General features: G+C 34.7%; 4 protein-coding genes across 6 annotated transcripts; 2 read left to right on the plus strand and 2 right to left on the minus strand.

The window, feature by feature from the left end:
* The first annotated feature begins 37 nt into the window (after positions 1 to 37).
* LOC135836442 (probable cytochrome P450 6a13) lies at positions 38 to 4,124 on the plus strand. Its single transcript, XM_065351276.1, has 6 exons — positions 38 to 491; positions 894 to 1,164; positions 1,278 to 1,516; positions 1,648 to 1,869; positions 3,074 to 3,325; positions 3,425 to 4,124. The coding sequence occupies exons 1-6, from the start codon at positions 119 to 121 to the stop codon at positions 3,616 to 3,618; spliced, it is 1,551 nt and encodes a 516-aa protein (XP_065207348.1). The 5' UTR covers positions 38 to 118; the 3' UTR covers positions 3,619 to 4,124.
* Positions 3,609 to 12,716, minus strand: LOC135836440 (zinc finger protein 142-like). Of its 3 annotated transcripts, none has more exons than XM_065351274.1 (10): positions 12,625 to 12,716; positions 12,370 to 12,542; positions 12,174 to 12,274; positions 11,876 to 12,058; positions 11,460 to 11,642; positions 11,201 to 11,383; positions 10,378 to 11,120; positions 6,839 to 10,303; positions 4,339 to 5,415; positions 3,609 to 4,223 (listed from the first exon to the last, which is right to left on the minus strand). In XM_065351274.1, exons 3-10 carry the CDS (start codon positions 12,263 to 12,265, stop codon positions 4,192 to 4,194), a joined length of 5,958 nt encoding a protein of 1,985 aa, XP_065207346.1. In that variant the 5' UTR covers positions 12,266 to 12,274; positions 12,370 to 12,542; positions 12,625 to 12,716; the 3' UTR covers positions 3,609 to 4,191. The 3 variants fall into 3 exon arrangements, with proteins under 3 accessions (XP_065207346.1, XP_065207345.1, XP_065207343.1); XM_065351273.1 differs by having other exon boundaries at positions 12,174 to 12,401; positions 12,499 to 12,542; positions 12,625 to 12,656; XM_065351271.1 differs by having other exon boundaries at positions 12,174 to 12,542.
* A 140-nt stretch (positions 12,717 to 12,856) lies between these two features.
* Positions 12,857 to 16,672, plus strand: LOC135836441 (uncharacterized). The gene is made up of 3 exons (XM_065351275.1): positions 12,857 to 13,197; positions 13,349 to 13,489; positions 13,566 to 16,672. Exon 3 carries the CDS (start codon positions 13,575 to 13,577, stop codon positions 16,368 to 16,370), a length of 2,796 nt encoding a protein of 931 aa, XP_065207347.1. The 5' UTR covers positions 12,857 to 13,197; positions 13,349 to 13,489; positions 13,566 to 13,574; the 3' UTR covers positions 16,371 to 16,672.
* Positions 16,149 to 18,583, minus strand: LOC135836443 (putative odorant-binding protein A5). Its single transcript, XM_065351277.1, has 7 exons — positions 18,400 to 18,583; positions 18,129 to 18,233; positions 17,914 to 18,037; positions 17,637 to 17,813; positions 17,431 to 17,521; positions 16,996 to 17,139; positions 16,149 to 16,885 (listed from the first exon to the last, which is right to left on the minus strand). Exons 1-7 carry the CDS (start codon positions 18,487 to 18,489, stop codon positions 16,816 to 16,818), a joined length of 801 nt encoding a protein of 266 aa, XP_065207349.1. The 5' UTR covers positions 18,490 to 18,583; the 3' UTR covers positions 16,149 to 16,815.
* Positions 18,584 to 18,880: the final 297 nt, after the last annotated feature.

Consider the following 18,880-nt stretch of genomic DNA (forward strand, 5'->3'; position numbering starts at 1 on the left):
CTCAAGTATAAATATGTACCTATTATCGACTAACAAAGTGCTTTCGATTCAGTGACAAATGTAATTCGTTGAATTATACTATTCAGTTTTTGTCAGTCGAGCGTTTTTCTCATTGAAAATGGAAACAAAAGATACCATAGTGTTAATTAGTATTGCAACAGTGCTTTATTTATTTTTCTACTTGAAAAAATGTTACGAATTTTTCGACCGTTACAACATTCCTTACACGAAACCGAATTGGATATTTGGAAACATGACAGGAGCTGTGTTCATGAAGAAACGAGTATTTATGGCTTATGCTGATTTATATAGACAATTAGATGGGTACAAATTTGCCGGATTTTTTACCATGCAGAAGCCTTCTGTTCTGATTCGAGATCCGGAATTGATTAAGGATGTGTTGATTAAGGAATTTGGGAGCTTTCAAGATCGTGGTATTACAGTAAACGAAGAGGTTGAACCGATTACTAATCATTTGTTTAGTATACGAGGTAATAACCTTCTTACATTCTACATGATTGATTTTTCTTTATTTTCCTTCCTTTAATAGTGTAGCTTAATTTTTTTTAAACTTCACATTTTCATGAATTTTTGCCATTTCAAGAAGAAAATTAGCATTATTTTATTTTAAAAAAATTACCTGGGTATAAGAATAAAAACTGTGAAAAATTTTTTTCGGCGTTTAATGTCTTGTTAAATTTTTAATAGGTCTGATCAACGGCTGGTAGGATATTTTGTGATGTGCTCTTTATTTTCCCTAATCCAAAATTTAAAAATTTGTAATAGGTACCTACATCAAAAATCAGCAAAAAACTTGACAGTCGATCTCCTTGATTTTGACTCACATACCTATATGTACTTCATGAAACCCTGATCTGTATACGAATTTACAGGCGAAGAATGGAAAACTTTGAGAACAAAGCTCTCCGGTGCTTTTTCTTCAGGAAAAATCAAAACAATGTTCCCTCGAATGAAAAAATTGGGTGAAAAACTGCAAACTGTTCTACTTGATGTAGCTAATGGACGCGATTTCGATGCAGAAGATCTATGTGAAAGATTTACCACTGATGTCATAGGCAGTTGTATATTCGGAATAGATATAAATTCCTTGGATCATCCCGAATCGGAATTTAGACTCATAGGAAAACGTGTAGCATCATTTAGGTAAGTAAATACTGTACGAGTAAATAGGTACCTACCCAAACTCAAAGACTATCAATTTGATTGACAATAGAAATAGGTAGTTAATGTTCACATTTTTTTTCTTTTTTTGTTAGATGGCAAAGAGCAATACGTAGTTTATGGCCTGGGATTCCAAACAGACTAATAAAATTATTTAAAATTACACTATTTGAAGAACAATGTCAAACATTTTTCACAAAAATGGTCGAAGATACCACGAAATATCTACAGCAGAACGGCGTTTCTCGTAGTGATTTTTTTGATTTATTAATGTCGCTGAAAAATACCTCTTCCTCCTCTTCTTCCGTGAATGAAAAATCTCAGAAAAAACTTGGTGGGTATAGAGGTACCTACCTACTTACTACTGACCTACTAAAATAATCTACTTCTCGCCCAAATGAGTTAATGTTGAATATGTAAATAACCTTAACGACAATATAAGTAGAATTTAAATTAAAATTTCAGACATAACGATCGATATGATGGCAGCCCAGTACTTCTTTTTTTTCACTACCGGATCCAGATCACCAGCTACAGCCATTTCTTGTGCACTGTTTGAACTAGCTCGTCACGAAAATACTCAAAACAAAATGAGAGAAGAAATCAGAACAGTTTTGAAAGAAAATGATGATCAGCTCACTTACGATGTGCTGAATAAAATGACTTACGTGGATATGGTTATAGCAGGTACTTCTACCTTCCTGATTGTGGAAAATTAGACCATTCTTTTAATGCACGAAAAAAAGCTCAGATGACCAATCAGTTGAGACACTTTGACCCAGTAAAATCAATTTTCGTACACAAATTATCTAAGAAGGGGAACTGACTACTGCTCTAAATGGCAGAAAATTTTTTGATTTTCGACCCCTTAAATCGATTAGAAACGGGTTCGAACCGTTTTGAGCAGTTCTGGAGCCTCTAGCAGATTTGTGAAAGCTACAATTTTCACAAAATTTTACTCAGTGAAGTTGGAAAGCTCAAATTTACTCTGTACCCTAATTTCAACATAATAAATCGATTGGAATAGTTTGCAAGCCATTTTGAAGCCTCCATGTCGTTATTTTAGAAATTCCAGTTTTTCAAAAAGGTCCATAAAAACCGTCCAAATCAACTTTTGTAAAACAGTTTAAATGCAAATGATGCTTGTTAGTGACCAATTTGATCGATTATACCTACACCATGGCGAATTTTTCAAAATTTCAGTTATGAAATCGCTGGAGAAATAATTATACAGTTTCGAAATGGCAAAAACTGATTTTGGAAAAATAGAATTTGAACGGTTTTTATGGCACTTTTTTGAAAGCTTGGATGAATTTCCAAAATCTGACTGGGGGCTTCAGTGAACGGTGTGAAACCACCTCTAATCGACTCAGAATGTTGAAATTAGAGTACAAAGCAAATTTTAGCTTTGCAGCTTCATAAGGTAAAATTTTTCGGAAATTTAAATTTTCAAAAATCTGCTGGAGGCTCCAGAACTGCTCAAAATGATTTGAAATCGTTCAGATAAAAAAATAGGACACATACCAAATTTCAGTTTTCTGTGTCAATTTGGTAACATTTTGTGTTTTTTTTCAATTTTCGATCTTTTGATTTTCAAAAATTTACCAGAAATTGAAAAATACATTTTTGCATGCTCTTTTGATTTTGTTTTGTCAACTTCAATTTGATTTCCATCAACTTCGAGAATGTCTATTCCAAAAACTCGACATTTTAGCGAGTGGTAAATATAGGCATTAAAATTTTGAAAAGTGGCAAACTATGGTAAATTACTGAATTAGATGGTCGTCAGTCTGCTCGTTGGATCACAATATTTATCTTGATAGTTACAATTTTACTATTTTCAATTTTACCCATCCTCACGCATGATTACTTATATTTTTTAATATTTCAGAAACATTCAGGAAATACCCAACGATGGGAATGTTGCTTCGTCGCTGCAAACAAAATTACAGAGTTCCAGACACCGACGCAATAATATCAAATAATACACCCGCGATTATTTCCATCGTTGGTTTACATAACGATGAAAAGTATTTCGAAAAACCTAATGATTTTTATCCAGAACATTTCACCGAAGTAGCGAAATCCAAAAGACCTCAACATGCTTATCTACCTTTTGGAGAAGGACCTAGAGCTTGCATAGGTACGATTAATGTTTCTTGTATCGATTCTACACGTAATCAAATCACAAGGTGTTTTTTTTAGCAATTTATCTGACTGCATGCCATTATTTTTAATTCAGCGAAACATTTCGCCAAACTGGAAGTGAAAATTGGATTGATTTTTATGGTGCGGAATTATTCGTATAAAGTTTCGCTCAAGCAAAAGCTTCCATTCAAATTGCAGTCTAATTTTGGGTTCGCTGTCGAGAATGGTGTTTGGTTGAAATGTGAAAAGGTGCCAGTCATAAAAAACAAGAATACGAGTATGGTTTGAATTTTTATTTATAAAATCAAATAAAAATCGATCACAAAAAGGTATCCGTCAATAAGAATAAATATTCTCAAGTACTCGCATAATAAATAATAAATTAAAAAAAGTCATCAAGTACCAACTTACCTAAGTTACAAATTTAAAAAATTGAATTAAAATAAAATGGTAGACAAACGTAACACTGACACTGACTATGGTGAGTACTTGTACATACTCAGATGTAAGAAAGAATGCTTTAAAATAAAAATAAAAAATAACTAATAACTTTGAACACAATAAAATACCTACATATGAATAATACTCATTATCCTGATTAATATTACCTACTCGATAAAACAATTTGCTAATCGAAGCACCTAAAAATGCACACACATTGCTCAGTCATTATGTCATTAATCTCAGATAAATTGAGGTAGCTTCGGAAACGATGAATTTCAATTCATACGGAAAGTGCACTTCTTCAGTATCAAATTTCTGAATTTTTTGAGGTATTGCGGACTTCTGATGGTCATTTTCTTCGAAAAAGATTCATACGAATTTTCAGATTGCAAACCAAGCTTCAACTCCTAAGTAAATTCAATACGCAGACAGGGGAAGGACGATAGTTGCTGAAATCAGAGAACATTTTCATTCGAAATCAGTAAAGTAAAAAAAAAACACACAACAACATCAAAACATCATGTAGGTAAGTCAAGTCATTGAATCAAAATGTTCAAAACTCACTTGATGGCTTTAGTTCGGGAGAACCTTCTTTGCTCAGCTCGGGAGGATCTTCTCTGCTTATTTCGGAAGAATGTTCTTCGTGTATCTCGGGAGGATCTTCCTTGCTCAGCTCGGGAGACTGTTCCGTGTTTAGCTCAACAGGATCTAACTTGCTCAGCTCCAGAGACCGTTCTTTGTTTAGTTCAACTGGATCTAACTTGTTCAGCTCCAGAGACTGTTTCTTGTTTAGCTCAACAGGATCTAACTTGTTCAGCTCGGGGAAATGTCCCGCGTTTAGCTCAAGGTGATCTTCCTTGCTCAGCTCGGGAGGATCTCCCTTACTTAGCTCGGGAGGTTCCAGTTCAGTGATTCCGGAAACATTCATCTCAGTTGACTCGCGAACATCCTCCCTGTTCGGTTCAGGAACCGGAGAATCTTGCTCCTTCGCTTCAGAAATATTCTTTCGTTCATTTCGATGTTTTTTGTAAACGTGTGAGCGAAATGAAGATCTCACAAAGAATACTTTAGGACATATTTTACATTCGTACCTCCTTACAGGCTTTAGTCTCGGTGTACCCTTATGTTTTCTCATCTTGTGCGCTGAAAGGGAATTTTTCAAACGGAATCTAGCATCACATAAAGTACACTTTATCGGTTTCACTTCGTCGATATCGTGCTCTTTCATTTCATGATTTTCTAAGTATGATTTTGTAACGAAACATTTCCCACATGCGATACATTTCCAAGGATCGACGATATATTCCGGATGTTTCTCTCGCAGATGTCTCGTGATGGCAACTTTATCGAAGTATACTTTATCGCAATGCGCGCAACCAAAACCGTCACCTTTTCCTTGATGAACCTCTTCGTGTTTAATTCTGTTAACGTCGAAGTGAAACGATTTGTCACAAAAAGAACATTTCACATGATCTCCGAGATCGTATAAGGTTAAATGATGTTCCAGATCTTTCTTTTTATAGAATTTTCTGCCACATGTGGGACACTTGAACGGTTTAATTCCATCGTGTATCATTTTCATGTGTTCTTTTAGGTTACTCTTGGAGCTGAAATGTCGTTTGCAGAGATCGCAATGTGTGTCTATAATATAGAAACAAAGAAAAACAAAACAGAATAAAATAGTATAGATTATTTTAATTTTTTTCAACGCTTGAGAAAAGTTCTACCGATTACCGATAAATTTCAAGAATTTTCATGAGAGAAGTTGGACTGAATGGAAAAATCAGATGATGATAATTGAAAAAAAAACTGAATTAGAGTGGTCACTGGTCACTCATTTCATTTTTTCTCCAACAGATTAAGTACGTTGATTTCCAAAGCTAAATTTACAGATGCAGATTGCAGACCGCAGACGAGAACAAAAAACCAAATTGAGTCATTGACAGAAATTTGCTGTGAAATTTCATCAGATGAACATTTTTTTACATTGTTTTTCTTTATTTTTTCTAGGACCCGCAAAGGAAAAATTCGATGCTTCAAAACATAAAAATTTTAATTCATTTTTTCAACAACTTCGACAGCTTACAAGAAGAAATTTTCACTTTCAATTTTGATTTTTCATTTTGAAATTCTAATTTCAAAAAAAAAAAAAAAAAATGATAAAACTAAGAATTATTAAACAATTTTTGGAAATCCACAATTTTTTTATATTTTTCGTCAGATGAAAATTTTTTACATTGTTTTTCTCAATTTTTTCTAGGACTCGCAAAGGAAAAATTCAATGCTTCAAAACACAAAATTTCAATTTATTTTTTCAACAACTTCGACAGCTCACAAGAAAAAATTTTTACTTTCAATTTTGATTAAATTACAAAAAAAAAAGATAAAATTGGGAATTTTTAAACAATTTTTTAACACCTATTTCTGAATTTAAAAAATTTTGTGCAAGAGAAAAGGTGGAAAAGGTGTAAAGATTTTGAAAATTACAGAAATTGAGATGCATGTTTTTCATTCATAGGTAAGAGTTGAGAAATACAAATAGCTAAATGAAAGAAAATCAAATTCTAAAAAAAAATTGCAAAATAAGATGGAAAGTCCAAATTGATACGGAGTCTTCTGAAATGAAATCTGATGCTGCACAAAAACAGCACAGTTTTATGCTTCAACCAAATTTCCGGAAATTCGAAGACGTCCAACTACACCATCAACCCAAATTTGGACCGAACGGCGAATTTGTCAATTTTCTTATACAAATGTGTTGTAAAATTAAATCTCACCACTTTAGGAACCCTTGATCCGTCTTTTGGGTCACCCATCCGGCCAAAATTCATCTACTGACTAAAATCTGTCAATTTCAGAGTTGAAAAAAATCTGTTATTTTTTTTTACCTGTGATGAGTGCATTTTTCCAAATTGGAAAAAATTCAACTTCGACGAAAATAAGTAAAGTCATAAAAAAATTTCGGCCAAACTTCTCAGATGAAAATTCTTGAAATTTATCGGTTCAACTTCTCTCAGGCGTTAAAGAAGGGAAAACGAATAAAATCAAAATCCATCGTACTCACCCATGTTAGAATGATCTCGTGGTTTATGCGTCAATTCGTGGGTTTTCAATTTGTGCTTTGTTATGAATGTTTTACCACATTCGTCGCATTGGAATGGTCGTTTTTTCTCATGTATAATACGTTTATGTTCGGTAAGAAGGTATTGAACAGGAAATTCCTTTTGGCAAATATCGCAACGTATTTCTTTAAAATTGATGTGTTTTTCTTCGATATGTTTCTCTAGATTGGCTTTCCTATTAAATGCTTTATCGCAATGTGCGCAATAAACTTTATCGTCCGATTTATGAAATTTACTTTCGTGTCGTATTCTACTACTGCTACTTTTGAAACGCACGTGGCAAAATGCGCATTTATGAAGTTTATCGGATGTGTGCACGGTTTGGTGGTAATTCAACGACACTTTCGAGGCAAATGACTTTCCGCAAATGTTACATTTGAGCGTATCCTTGAATCCGGGCTCAGTGTGTATTTTCACGTGTTGCACCATTTCCTTTTTCCGGCGATATTTTTTGTCGCAGTATTTACAATTGTAATAAACATAAATTTCATCGCTTTCTCTTATTTCTTTCTTGATGAAGTGTGGATTTTGTTCGTACAAATTGCTCATGTGTGTTTTCACATGGCTGGCAAGATCGCTTTTGCGAAGACATGTTTTTTCACAATGTGCGCAGTGAAGACGACTGTCAGGTTCAAGTACTTGTGACTCGAGTGTTTGCTTTTTTTTAGTCTTATTGAGCGGCTGATTCGATTGTTGTTGTAGGCTTCCGGTGGACGATTCTGTTACGTCGGAAAGGTCATTTTTGATTGGATTTTTTTCGTCAACACGTTCAGAAGAGTTATTACGAAGAATTTCAGCATCTTTTGCCTGGTCTGTGGACGTCTTCTCCTTATTATTACGAGAATTTTCTTCATGGGTCTTCTGGCTGCTGGTAGATGGTTCAATGAGATTGGAAAGCTCACTTTCACCATGTGCAGAGGAATTATTACTGGTAACTTCAAGATCTTTTGGTTTACATATGGGCTTTTTCTTTTTCTTCGTCACATTCTGCGAGTTCTCTGCACGTCGCTTTGAGCCACTGGTGGATGGTGCAGTAGGATCAGAAAGGTTTTTATTGATGGAATTTTCTTCATCAGTACGTGCAGAAACGTTATCGACGAGAACTTCAGGATCTTTTGGCTCAGATTTGGAAGCTTTCCTCTCATTATTACGCGAGTTCCCTGCATGTTGCTGTGGGCTGCTGGTAGACGGTTCCATGAGATCGGAAATTTCACTTTTGACGGGACTTTTTTCGCCAGAATGAGCAGAAGAGCTTTTACCGGGCACTTCAGCTGGTTTTTTTGGCTTACTTAGGGATTTTTTCTTATTGTTGTGCGCGTTTTTTACATGTTGCTTCGGGCTTCTGGTGGTTGATGTCGTAAGATCAGAATTTGCTATATCACAATGAGGAGAAGAGTTGCTAACGGAAACTTTAGGAGCTTTTGGTTTACTTGCGGGATTTTTCTGCTCTTCATTATGCACATTTTTCGCAAGTTTCTTTGAGCTACGATCTTCTTGCTCACATATACGTTTCCTCTTCTTTGGATTGGACGAGTCATTCGAACCTTGATTTAAGCTATTCTTTCGGTGAGTTTTCATATGATCAGAAAGATCGCTTTCTTTAGAATATTTTTCATCACAATGAGCGCAAGAGAAATTTCGAGAAGCTTTGGGATCTTTTGGCTTACACACGGGCTTTTTCTTTTTTTGACTGAGTACGTTCTTCGTATGTTGCTGTGAGCTGCTGGCGGATGGTTTTTTGACACTGGAAACGTCTTTTTTGGTAGGATTTTTACCATCGGAGTGGACAGAAGAGTTATTACGAGAACCTTCAGTATCTTTTGGCTTACTTAGGAGCTTTTTCTTTATATTATCGTGCGAGTTCTCCGAATGTTGCTTTGAGCTGCTGACGGATGGTGTCGTAACATTAGAAAGTTTTTTCTTCGTAGGATTTCTTTCATCAGAATGAGCAGAAGGGTTGCTACCGGAAACTTCAGGATCCTTTGGCTTACTTAGGGACTTTTTCTTAGAAAGATCAGAAAGACGTTTCTTGATAGGATTTTTCTCATTAGAATGAGCTGATGAATTATTACTGGAAATTTTAGGATCTTTTGTCTTAATTAAGGGCGTTGTTTTTCTATTATTGTGCGAGTTTTCCAAATGTTGTTTTGGCCTGCTGGCAGCTGGTGCTGCAAGATTAGGAAGCTTTTTCTTCGTAGGATTTCTTTCATCAGAATGAGCAGAAGAGCTGCTACCAGAAACTTCAGGATCTTTTGGCTTGCATATGAGCTTTTTCTTCTTATTATTATTGTGTGAGTTATCCAAATTTTGCTTTGGGCTGCTGGAGGGTAGATCTTTTTTCATCAAATTTTTTTTATCAGAATGAGCAGAAGATTTATTACGAAAATCATCATGATCTTCTGACTCGCTTATTCGATTTCTTTTCTTTTCATCGTGAGATTTGTCTACACGTTGTTTTAAGCTATTCGTGTGTTCCTTCACATGTTCAGAAAGATCACTTTCTTCAGAATATTTTCTATCACAATGAACACAGGAGAAAGTACAAAGATTTTCTGGCTCACATACTCGCTTTCTCTTCTTCTCATTTTGAGAACTTTTTGTACGAAGAACTGAGCTGTTCTTGTGCGTCATATGGTCGGAAAGATCACTTTCGTTAGGGTAGTTTTTATCACAGTGAATACAAGAGAAATCACGATGATCTTCAGAATCATCCGACTCGTAAGCACGTTTTCTCTTTTTCTTATTGATCGAGGTGTTCGCACTTTGCTTTGAGCTGCTCTTGTGTTTTTTCGTATGGCCGGAAAGATCACTTTCGTTGGAACATTTTCCATCGCAATGACAACAAGAGGAATCACGACGAATTTCGGTGTTATTTTTATCCTGCGATTTAACTGCATGCTGTTTCGAGCTATTCGCGTGCATTTTCATATGATTAGAAAGACCACTCTCGTTAGGATATTTTTTATCACACTGCGTACACGAGAAATGGCGTGTAGTTTTAAGAATAGCTGGCTTGGATACAGATTTTTCCGCATTATTGAGATCACTTTCGTTGGCACGGGGATCTTTTGGATTTTCTACACAGTTTTTCGCAGATTGTTCTGATCTGCTGGTGTGTGTTCCCATATCACCGGAAAAATCGCGTTCGTTACGGTAGTTTTTATTGCAATTCGCACAGCTGAAAAGAGGAGCCTCTTTAAGAACGCTTGGCTCGGAGGGACATTCTTCTTTTTTGTCTTGCGAGTTGTCTACATGCTGCTTTGAACTGGTCGTGGGTATTTTTAAACATTCTCGAACTCTAGGAATACGTGAAGGTACATTCTTCCTTTTTTTGTGCGAGTTCATGTGTTCTTCTAGACTGCTCGAAGTTGAAAATAACTGATCGCAAACACCACAACGAAATTTTTCTGCAAAAAAAAAAATAAAAATAAAAAAATGACCGTTAGTCTCAAAAATGATAAAATAGATTTTTAAAACTTACTCGAAATACCATCATCCAATTCCATCATTGTCTTTGGCAATGAGTCAGTCTCACTCGATTTTTCCGTTGATTTATCTAGGACGACAACATCAACATTCAAAGTCTCAGTGTTTTCATCGGTAATTTCATCTTTTACTTCGATCAGATCGTCATTACTTTCGCCGGGATTCGAAAGCTGACGATCTTGACTAGAATCGTCACAAAGATCCTCCTCTTTGATCTCAATCTGCGATTCTACAATAGTTATATCCGAAATATGAGACGAATTAGGCTCGCCGTTGTTATTCCCACCGACGATCGGATGATTATTTTCAGCAATGTTCGAATGCTGATGATTAAGGTTGGAATTGGTACACAGGCCCGCGTTCTCAGTACCAATTCTCATTTCTGTAATACTGATTTTTGAAACAGAAGATGAATCAGATTCGTTGTAGATGTTAGTGGAATTTTGCGCCGATTCGTCAGTCGTCGTAGATATCTCATCTATTTCTTCATTCATTGTGGCTTGGTACTTGGACAATAAACAACGTAGCTGATCCGATAAATGACTCAAAGACTGCTTTTCGTTAAGAATTTGCTCGAATCGAAGTCGTTCCATAAGTAAAGTTTCTTTAACTTCGGTCAGTTGTAAATTCAACAGTTTGGTGTTTTCATTGGCTTGTTCTATGCATGATGTTATACATTCGTCTTCTTCAATTTTTTCGGTAACATTTGGCTGGAGTTTTTCTTGAACTTTTGAGCAACTAAAAATCGAATAAACACGTTAGAAATTGCTTGCTATGCCACACCGTTCAATCAGCAATGTAAAAATGTATCAGCTTACTCAAAAAATTCTTTCACCATTTCATTCGTTGATAAAACTTGGAAACGTGACGCTAAATCAACATGCTTCGAATTCAATAACGTGATGGTTTCATGAGCTTCGGTTAGACGTTTATTCAAACGTTCGCATTCGTCGATGGCTTCTACGCATTTTAAATGCAGCGTTTCACGTTGTCTCGAGTAGCTAAACGTGGTGTAACAAAACTATTACTTATTTGTTATTCGACGATAAAATTACTTGCTACGATAAATGAACTTACTCCAGAAATTCAGCGGTAGAAACTTTATTTTGTAATACTTCATTACCTCTGCTAGAATCATTGCAAGCTGATTTCAACGATATCATGTTTTTATTAGCTGCATCTAAACATGATTTTAAATCTTTACACTGGCTCATCAACGCGATAAATCTCAATTGTAATGTTTCTCGGGCTTCTCCATAACTGCAAAAAATGAATAAAATTCAAAGTTAGATATTTTGATGAGAAACTCGCGAGACTCTTAATTGTCTTTTACGTACATTTAAATAGAAATTTTTTACTGAAAGTTAATATGTACCATACAAATCGTTTATAATTCATTTAATTATCAATAATGCATAAGAACAAAAATTGATGAACCGAGATAAGGTTTTTGAAAAGCTGGTATGTAATGAAAAATCTCGCCGTAAACTTACTCGAGAATTTCTTTAACCAAGTTATTCTGTAATAGAACTTTATAATGCGAGACCAAATCACCATGATCAGATTTCATCATCAAACTGTCTTCACAGGCTATATCTAGCCAAGATTTTAAAAACTTGTAGTCATTGTTCACCCAAATAAATTGAAGCCGCAATACTTCCTGCTGATCAACATAGCTGCGCAAATAGAGTAACATATGAATTAGTGATGAAATGAAATACTGAATAATTATAGAGGAGCTGATTCTTTTGGTATAATAAATTTGGAACCTGAGGAAGTGAGGATCCTTACCTATGGTATTTTTCCGAGTTATCTTTCAATAAATTTTCACCGCGTTGAATGAGGTGGTTATATATGCACGTATCTGTCGTATTCCTGAACATGATTGTATTCTTCACAACGATAACCGATAATGCAGTTTTATATTATACGTATTGATATTGGAAATAATCGTTTGAAAGATGAAAATACATGCTTCCTGACGTACATTTCTTCGAGATAGTTTTCATTTCGTATATTCTGTGCAATCAAGCGTCATCTCAACGCAAATAGCGACGATTTGTAGAATTGATCTCTTGAAGCTGAACTTCACTCTATGTATATATTGTATGAGCACCAATCAAAGGCACGACTTCCACTGGTTTATCATTATACAAGTCACTGAAAATCATATATAACACGGTCAATCGTCATTAATGTAATACATAATAAAATTTAATCCAATAATTGAATAAATTTTTACCTTTTCTGCATTTTTTTTCAAAAATTTCCGGCAAAAAACAGTTTTTTTGCTAAAAAAAAAAAACTCAAAACAGTAGATAAGATTTTATTGGCTTAGTGGTGATTCTTTAGCATGCAGGATCCATTAACAAGGTGCTTTTTATCACGCCATGTGATTGGTCGAGAACAGAAATGCTTAAATTTCAAAAAAAAATGGTAATTACCGTTCACCAAATTACTTATCAGTTATCAATCAATAGGTTTGTTCGTTTTTATTACTCCGTCTAACCGGGTCTACACTTTCCTTACTCTCCTTACTCCGCTCTCCACTTTTTACCCCTGATTTAACCAAAGACCTATAACAGGTCTCTGGATTTAACCTTACCCGGGTAAGAAACCTGGTTAAAAACGAACAAACCTACTGTTTTTATAGTTTTTGATTTTGATCGGATGATAAATTGAATCGATTCGAAAAAACTCACTTTTCACCGAAGCTTTTCTTAAAACTTGGGATTATTCTAATATCGTGTTGCGAATCTTGTCGTCTCATCTACTCTCATCATAGGAAAAGAAACTGGACATTCTTGAACCACTTGTAAGTACCCTTGTAGCTTAAAGAAATAATCAATTATTTACCCACAACTTGCAACATTCATCGTTCTTTCTCATATTCACGCACTCTTCAAGACGTATTTCGTCAATGAAGACCGGATCTAATAAAGTATCAACAATTGAATTCTGTACAGATTGTCGCTTGATTTCAAGAGAAGATGAAAGATACTCGAAATACTTGCTCGAATTCGATGCAAGCAATACTTACCAACTGATCTCAGCGGAATTGCCTTCACATTCACACCAATTGATGAAATTATCGACACTCGAATGACGTGAGTTATACAGGTTCATAATGATAATGATGCGCTGTTTTGGTTCGCAGCTGTAACATTTTTTCCGTTTTTTCAGGTAATCAAAATGGCCCCAGTTGTACGAATTCCTAATTTAAAACAAATCGCGTCTTCTTGCGTAGCAATTGCTTTATGGAAGCATATAGATCTTCCTGCCTTTATGTGGATTGATTATAATGAAGAATTCGACGATTCTCCGTTAATCGACCATGTTTATAGATCAATGGAAAAACTGGTAGTTCCGCGATGCATAGCAAAACTTCTCAAGACATATGCTCAGAAAGTGAAAAAGGAACTAGAAGATTGGGTTCGTTATCTTTCCAATAAAGTTCTACGCAATAATGGACAAAAGAACGAATTGTATTGCGATATTAATGATATAATTTGGTACTCCGATGGCACTATCAATCACAAAGCAACTGCTAGAAATTTACTGAATTCGCTGAGATTGAGCGAAATTGAAAAATATCACGTTCTGTGTCATTATTGTTTGAAAGATGATATCGATCGTTTATCGCCGTTGTTATTTACGAATAATATCGTAGATCATGTCGACTTTATTTCCGATCCTTCGATTTATTATTGGAACTGTTACTTTAGAAAAGAGTTGCATAAGATACCTGCTAGGAGAGATTTATCTTTGGATGTTTACATGTTTCGACAAGAAGATGTTGATTGGTGGTTTGCAAAAGAGTATTTTTTCGATCGGTTAAATCCAGAACAGCAGGTTGAAAACGTTCTCTGGTCGATTGATGAAAGCGGCGCGTACTATATTCTGAAACAATTACTGATGAAATTGAACGAAGATCAATTGCTTCACGTTTATATTGCTCGAGCTGAACAGATAATAGACATGTTAATGATTCTTGATGATTATTATCAAGAAATTCTTCCGACGTGGTATGATATTCGGGATTGGATAAACCAAGATCAATTTGCGGCGATTTTTATGAATTTAATAGATTCACTCATGCATGGCGGTGTTCCTGGCGTCATTTTAACGGAAATTTGGACAAGCGCTGGTGATGATTTCAGATCTTTTATTCTAAATTATCAAGATCATATAATTTTCGAAAGAATAGTGTATTGGTGGAAAAGAACCAAAGATAATAGTTTTCTAGACACGCTGCTGCAGCATGTGAACGCAAATCTCAAACAAGAAATCACTTCGAGAACATTTTTTAGAAAATTTTGCGAAGATTTGATCTCTGCTCTAGAATTAACGAAGCTGGAATGCTTGTTGAGCACGTGGTGTTCCTTTGGCGACGAATTGATTCAATTTAAACGAAATTTCACGGAAACTGAATTCTTCATCCATTCTTGCGAATCGATGTTATTGAACATAATATACGTAGGAAAAGATGATTTTCTACTAAAATTGGAACATTTGTGGAACATATGGTTTTCCAGTGTTGAAGAAGTAACCATATTCAAACGAGATTTCACCAGAAAGAACGTTTTTCGTTATTGTTGCGTATCAATGATGTTGAATAGGAAATTACCCACTTTGGAATCGTTATTGAACTTATGCCTGTTGGGTGATGGAGAATTCGAACGAGATTTTGCACAAGATGAGATTTTGTTCGATCATTGCGAGGAACTAATCGATAAAGAAGAGTTACATAATCTCGAACAGTTGTTGAAGATATGCTTTTGCAATGCCGATGCGTTGATTGAATTTCAAAACCATATCATAAAAAGGGAATTTTTCCTCAGATATTGTAAAAAATCAATTGAGCACGATGATAAATTCAAAGTTATGGAACGTTTACTCAATTGTTGTGTTTCAAATACTGAAGAAGGTACGATCTTTAAACAAAACCTCGTAATAGATCTCATAAAAGACCGCATCTACAGTCATTGCCCTAAATGGAAGTCTCGCAAAGAGCAAATGTTGCCCAAGTGGTTAACATTATTCCTTCCTAGTACCTCTGAATCTATTCGGTTCATGCGAGATTTGGTGTTTAACTCGCCGAATGTGAGAAACTATTGTTTGAACGGTTCTTGGTTTGGACATTTAAATACGATGAATGATACACTTAATGAGATCTTGTTGTCGCAATCAAACCTTGTACTAGAATACAAAAAGGATCTGTGGTCGTCGTCTATTGGTTTCCTATATCTTGCACGCATCTTTCGCCGTCAAGGTAGTCGTGCAGTGAATGAGATCATTGCAGATTCTTTTTCTGATACAAATTCGGCTAACGAACTCAGAAAAAAGTTAATTTTTTTACCAGAAATTATTGATCAACTGCAACAAATGGTACTCGATGGTCAAGCACTAAACATTTTGAAAAATCAAATCGAAGAATTTCTTCCGTTAAACGAAGATCAACGAACATTGAAGAGACATTTAATTGATAATTTGCAACCGAAACTCACCGATATTTTTTACAAATATGGCGACTCGGGTTGGCAATCTCTGATGCAGCAGTATTTGGAAGATGAAAAAGTGATACAAGAGTTGAAATTGAATCTTATGATAGATGATATTTTCGAACGCGCGTTCAAGGAATGTATTTTTCAAACGTACGACGAGCATCACCGAGTCTCCCGTTGCACTTTGAAGAAAAATTTCGTGTTCGATTCGTTGGATCGAGTTCTGAATTGGTATTTTGAATCGCCAAAGAAAACTAAAGAATACAAGGTGCAGAAAATTTACTCTTACGAAAATATCAAAACGATCGACACGTTGTTGAAGAAGAATTGCCATTCTTCTTACATGACGGAATTGATGAACTGGTTTTTTGAAAACGACTCCGTTGAAATTGCGAAATTCAAAAAGAAGCACGAAGGAGAACAGTTTGTCAATTTGATTAAAATTCGTCGTGAAAGTTATTTTAAAAATAGACGTACTTTGTAGTAGAAAATTTGTGCATTTTAATTTTTTTGGGTACGATTTTGACGTGCGTGTTTATGTATTAAGTAACTAATTATCGTTAAGTGTTACAGAGTTAAAAAATAGGTACCTACACATTTTTTTTCTTCGTACCTACCTTTGTTGAATTCAATTATTTTAGATCTTGATCTCGAGAATGTACATGAGAGTTATTGTAGATAGGTATAATTTTGTATTCGTGGTGTCTAATTATTCTGTTATTAATTAAAATTTGTTTGTTTCATGCCTAAATTATTTCGTGCTAATACATATTTTTTAATTTTCAATTTTTTGGGTTGAAAACTTATCATAAGGGCAGGTTTTTAAAGCCGGAAAATTCGTTTACTCTTGAATAATTCGATTATCAGAAGTTCAGGAACATCTGCGAGTATGAATAATGATCGTATAATTGGTTCTGTCCCAGATGAAATTATTCTCGAGCTGTTCCGTGAAATGCATAATCATGTGGTTTCACCAAATTCATCAATTCATTACGTCGCCTGCAATCATAATCACGTTTAATATGCTGCATAATTAAGCTTACGAACAGATCATTTGCATAATGCAAGTATCTACTCTAAAGTGAATTTTTTTGAAAGAAATTATTTACCAATTGAGGTATCTCACAGGGGACGAATCTCGAAAAACACCGTTGGGTTTAAGTGTGATGTAAAAGAAATCACCAGCGAGAAGAAAATTTTCGCCAAAACTGTTTATGAAATTTGATAACGGAGCAAAATGACGTTCAAGAAGACTGCAACAGAATACAAAAAATTGTTTAAAATTTGAATATTGTTCTTATTTTAATGAAGACCATATAGGTGGATAAGCTGGGCAAATCGTTTGCGGAGAGGCGGAGACATTCAGAAATGGCTGGGGGGGAGGGTGATTATGTTTTGTGAGTTTTGGACTTCAATCGTGGAGTGGTTCTTGTTTGAATAGACCTGTTAAAATCCAAGTTTGAAAAAAATCGGACGAGCATTTTTCAGTTTTTGAGGAATTATGTAGGTATACTCAAGAACCACTCACGATTGAATGTACTTACGTTTGAGCTGAATAATTTTCATCATCCAATTTCAGATCGCATTTTTCAAATTGCTCGAAAACAGCAAATGTCTGGACAATTTTATGAGTTCCTGAAAAAAAATTCAAAAATTCACTTGAGAGCTAAATTGAAGATTTCCCAATCAAGAAATACCTAACTCGTTCGAAATACCTAGCTATAATTATAAGTTTGATTTGATTATTTACCATTCGGTTCAAAATTAGATGTATTCACAAAAGGTTGTAAAACAGTTCCTGAATTAAGATTATTTTTTCGAACATTGACAATTACCCACTGAAGCCATGAATTTTCAGGCGGAATAACTCTTTCTTTGTGAAGATCATCGGTAGAATTTTGTGGATGTGGATTTTTATTGAATGCACCTGAAAATATTTTTCCATTTTTTAGTTTTATGTCAGACGCTGACTTTACGATTTTATTTTAAAAATTTCCAGAAATTAAATTCAGTGAATGCCTATATACCAAGAACTATTATACTATAAAACTTATCATCTTTGTAATTCCACGATATCTCTGGTAAACCTTGGATTTGGTACGGAAAGTAAAATTGACCAGGTACAATGATGAGGCCGGGTTCATAAAGTACCTACATTCCAATAGTAAACATGAAGAACCGTTAACTACAATTATTATGAATGCAATTGTATTTGTACCCAAATTTGTTTAAAATAATTTACCGAACAAATTTCTTTTGGAACGGATGGCAGAAGAGCAGGCACTATTAAATTACTCTCAAATATCGATTTATCATCATCGGATGTGTTATTTCCATCTTCGGCAGACTAGAGTAAAAACACAGGAACGTTTCATTCATTCATAATTTTATGCATGAAAAATAGGTAGTTAATTACTTAGGTACCTACGCGAATGAACAAAGACCAGATCCAACTTCTAGTTTATTCAAAAAGAATCTAAACGTAGGTATAAATGTTCCAATATTTTACCTACCTCAGTGAATGAAAAATATGCAATAATGATCAAGCAACACAGGTCACTAAAAAATACTGATTTTCCTCTCATTAATGTATTGAAGAGCATATTTATTCTGACATGACAGTGAATTTTTTATCATTTCAAGAAATGTGTTAATACATTATTGCTACTTAGGTACCTACCAACTTATACTATCGAAATATCTGAGCACGTTTATCAGAATAATTTTGATGATTATGATAAATAGGTAGTTTACTTAACTATGCGTACCGCTCTAATATTTTTGGAATTTCCTTTCCGCTTTTACGTGCAATGCAGCAACTCGGCTTAGGTATACTCTCATAAGTGTTGAACAGATAATGTATGTATACCCTACCAAGATAATTTTGAAAAATGTGAAGATCACCGCAATATTTTCTTAGTTTTCCTATCTTAAGGAATCAGACTGCCAAAAATAAAATCGGAGCTGTTTTTTTTTTTTTTTTTTTTCTAAAAG

Source organism: Planococcus citri, chromosome 2 (genome assembly GCF_950023065.1).
Source record: "Planococcus citri chromosome 2, ihPlaCitr1.1, whole genome shotgun sequence".
Taxonomy (NCBI): Eukaryota; Metazoa; Arthropoda; class Insecta; order Hemiptera; family Pseudococcidae; genus Planococcus; species Planococcus citri.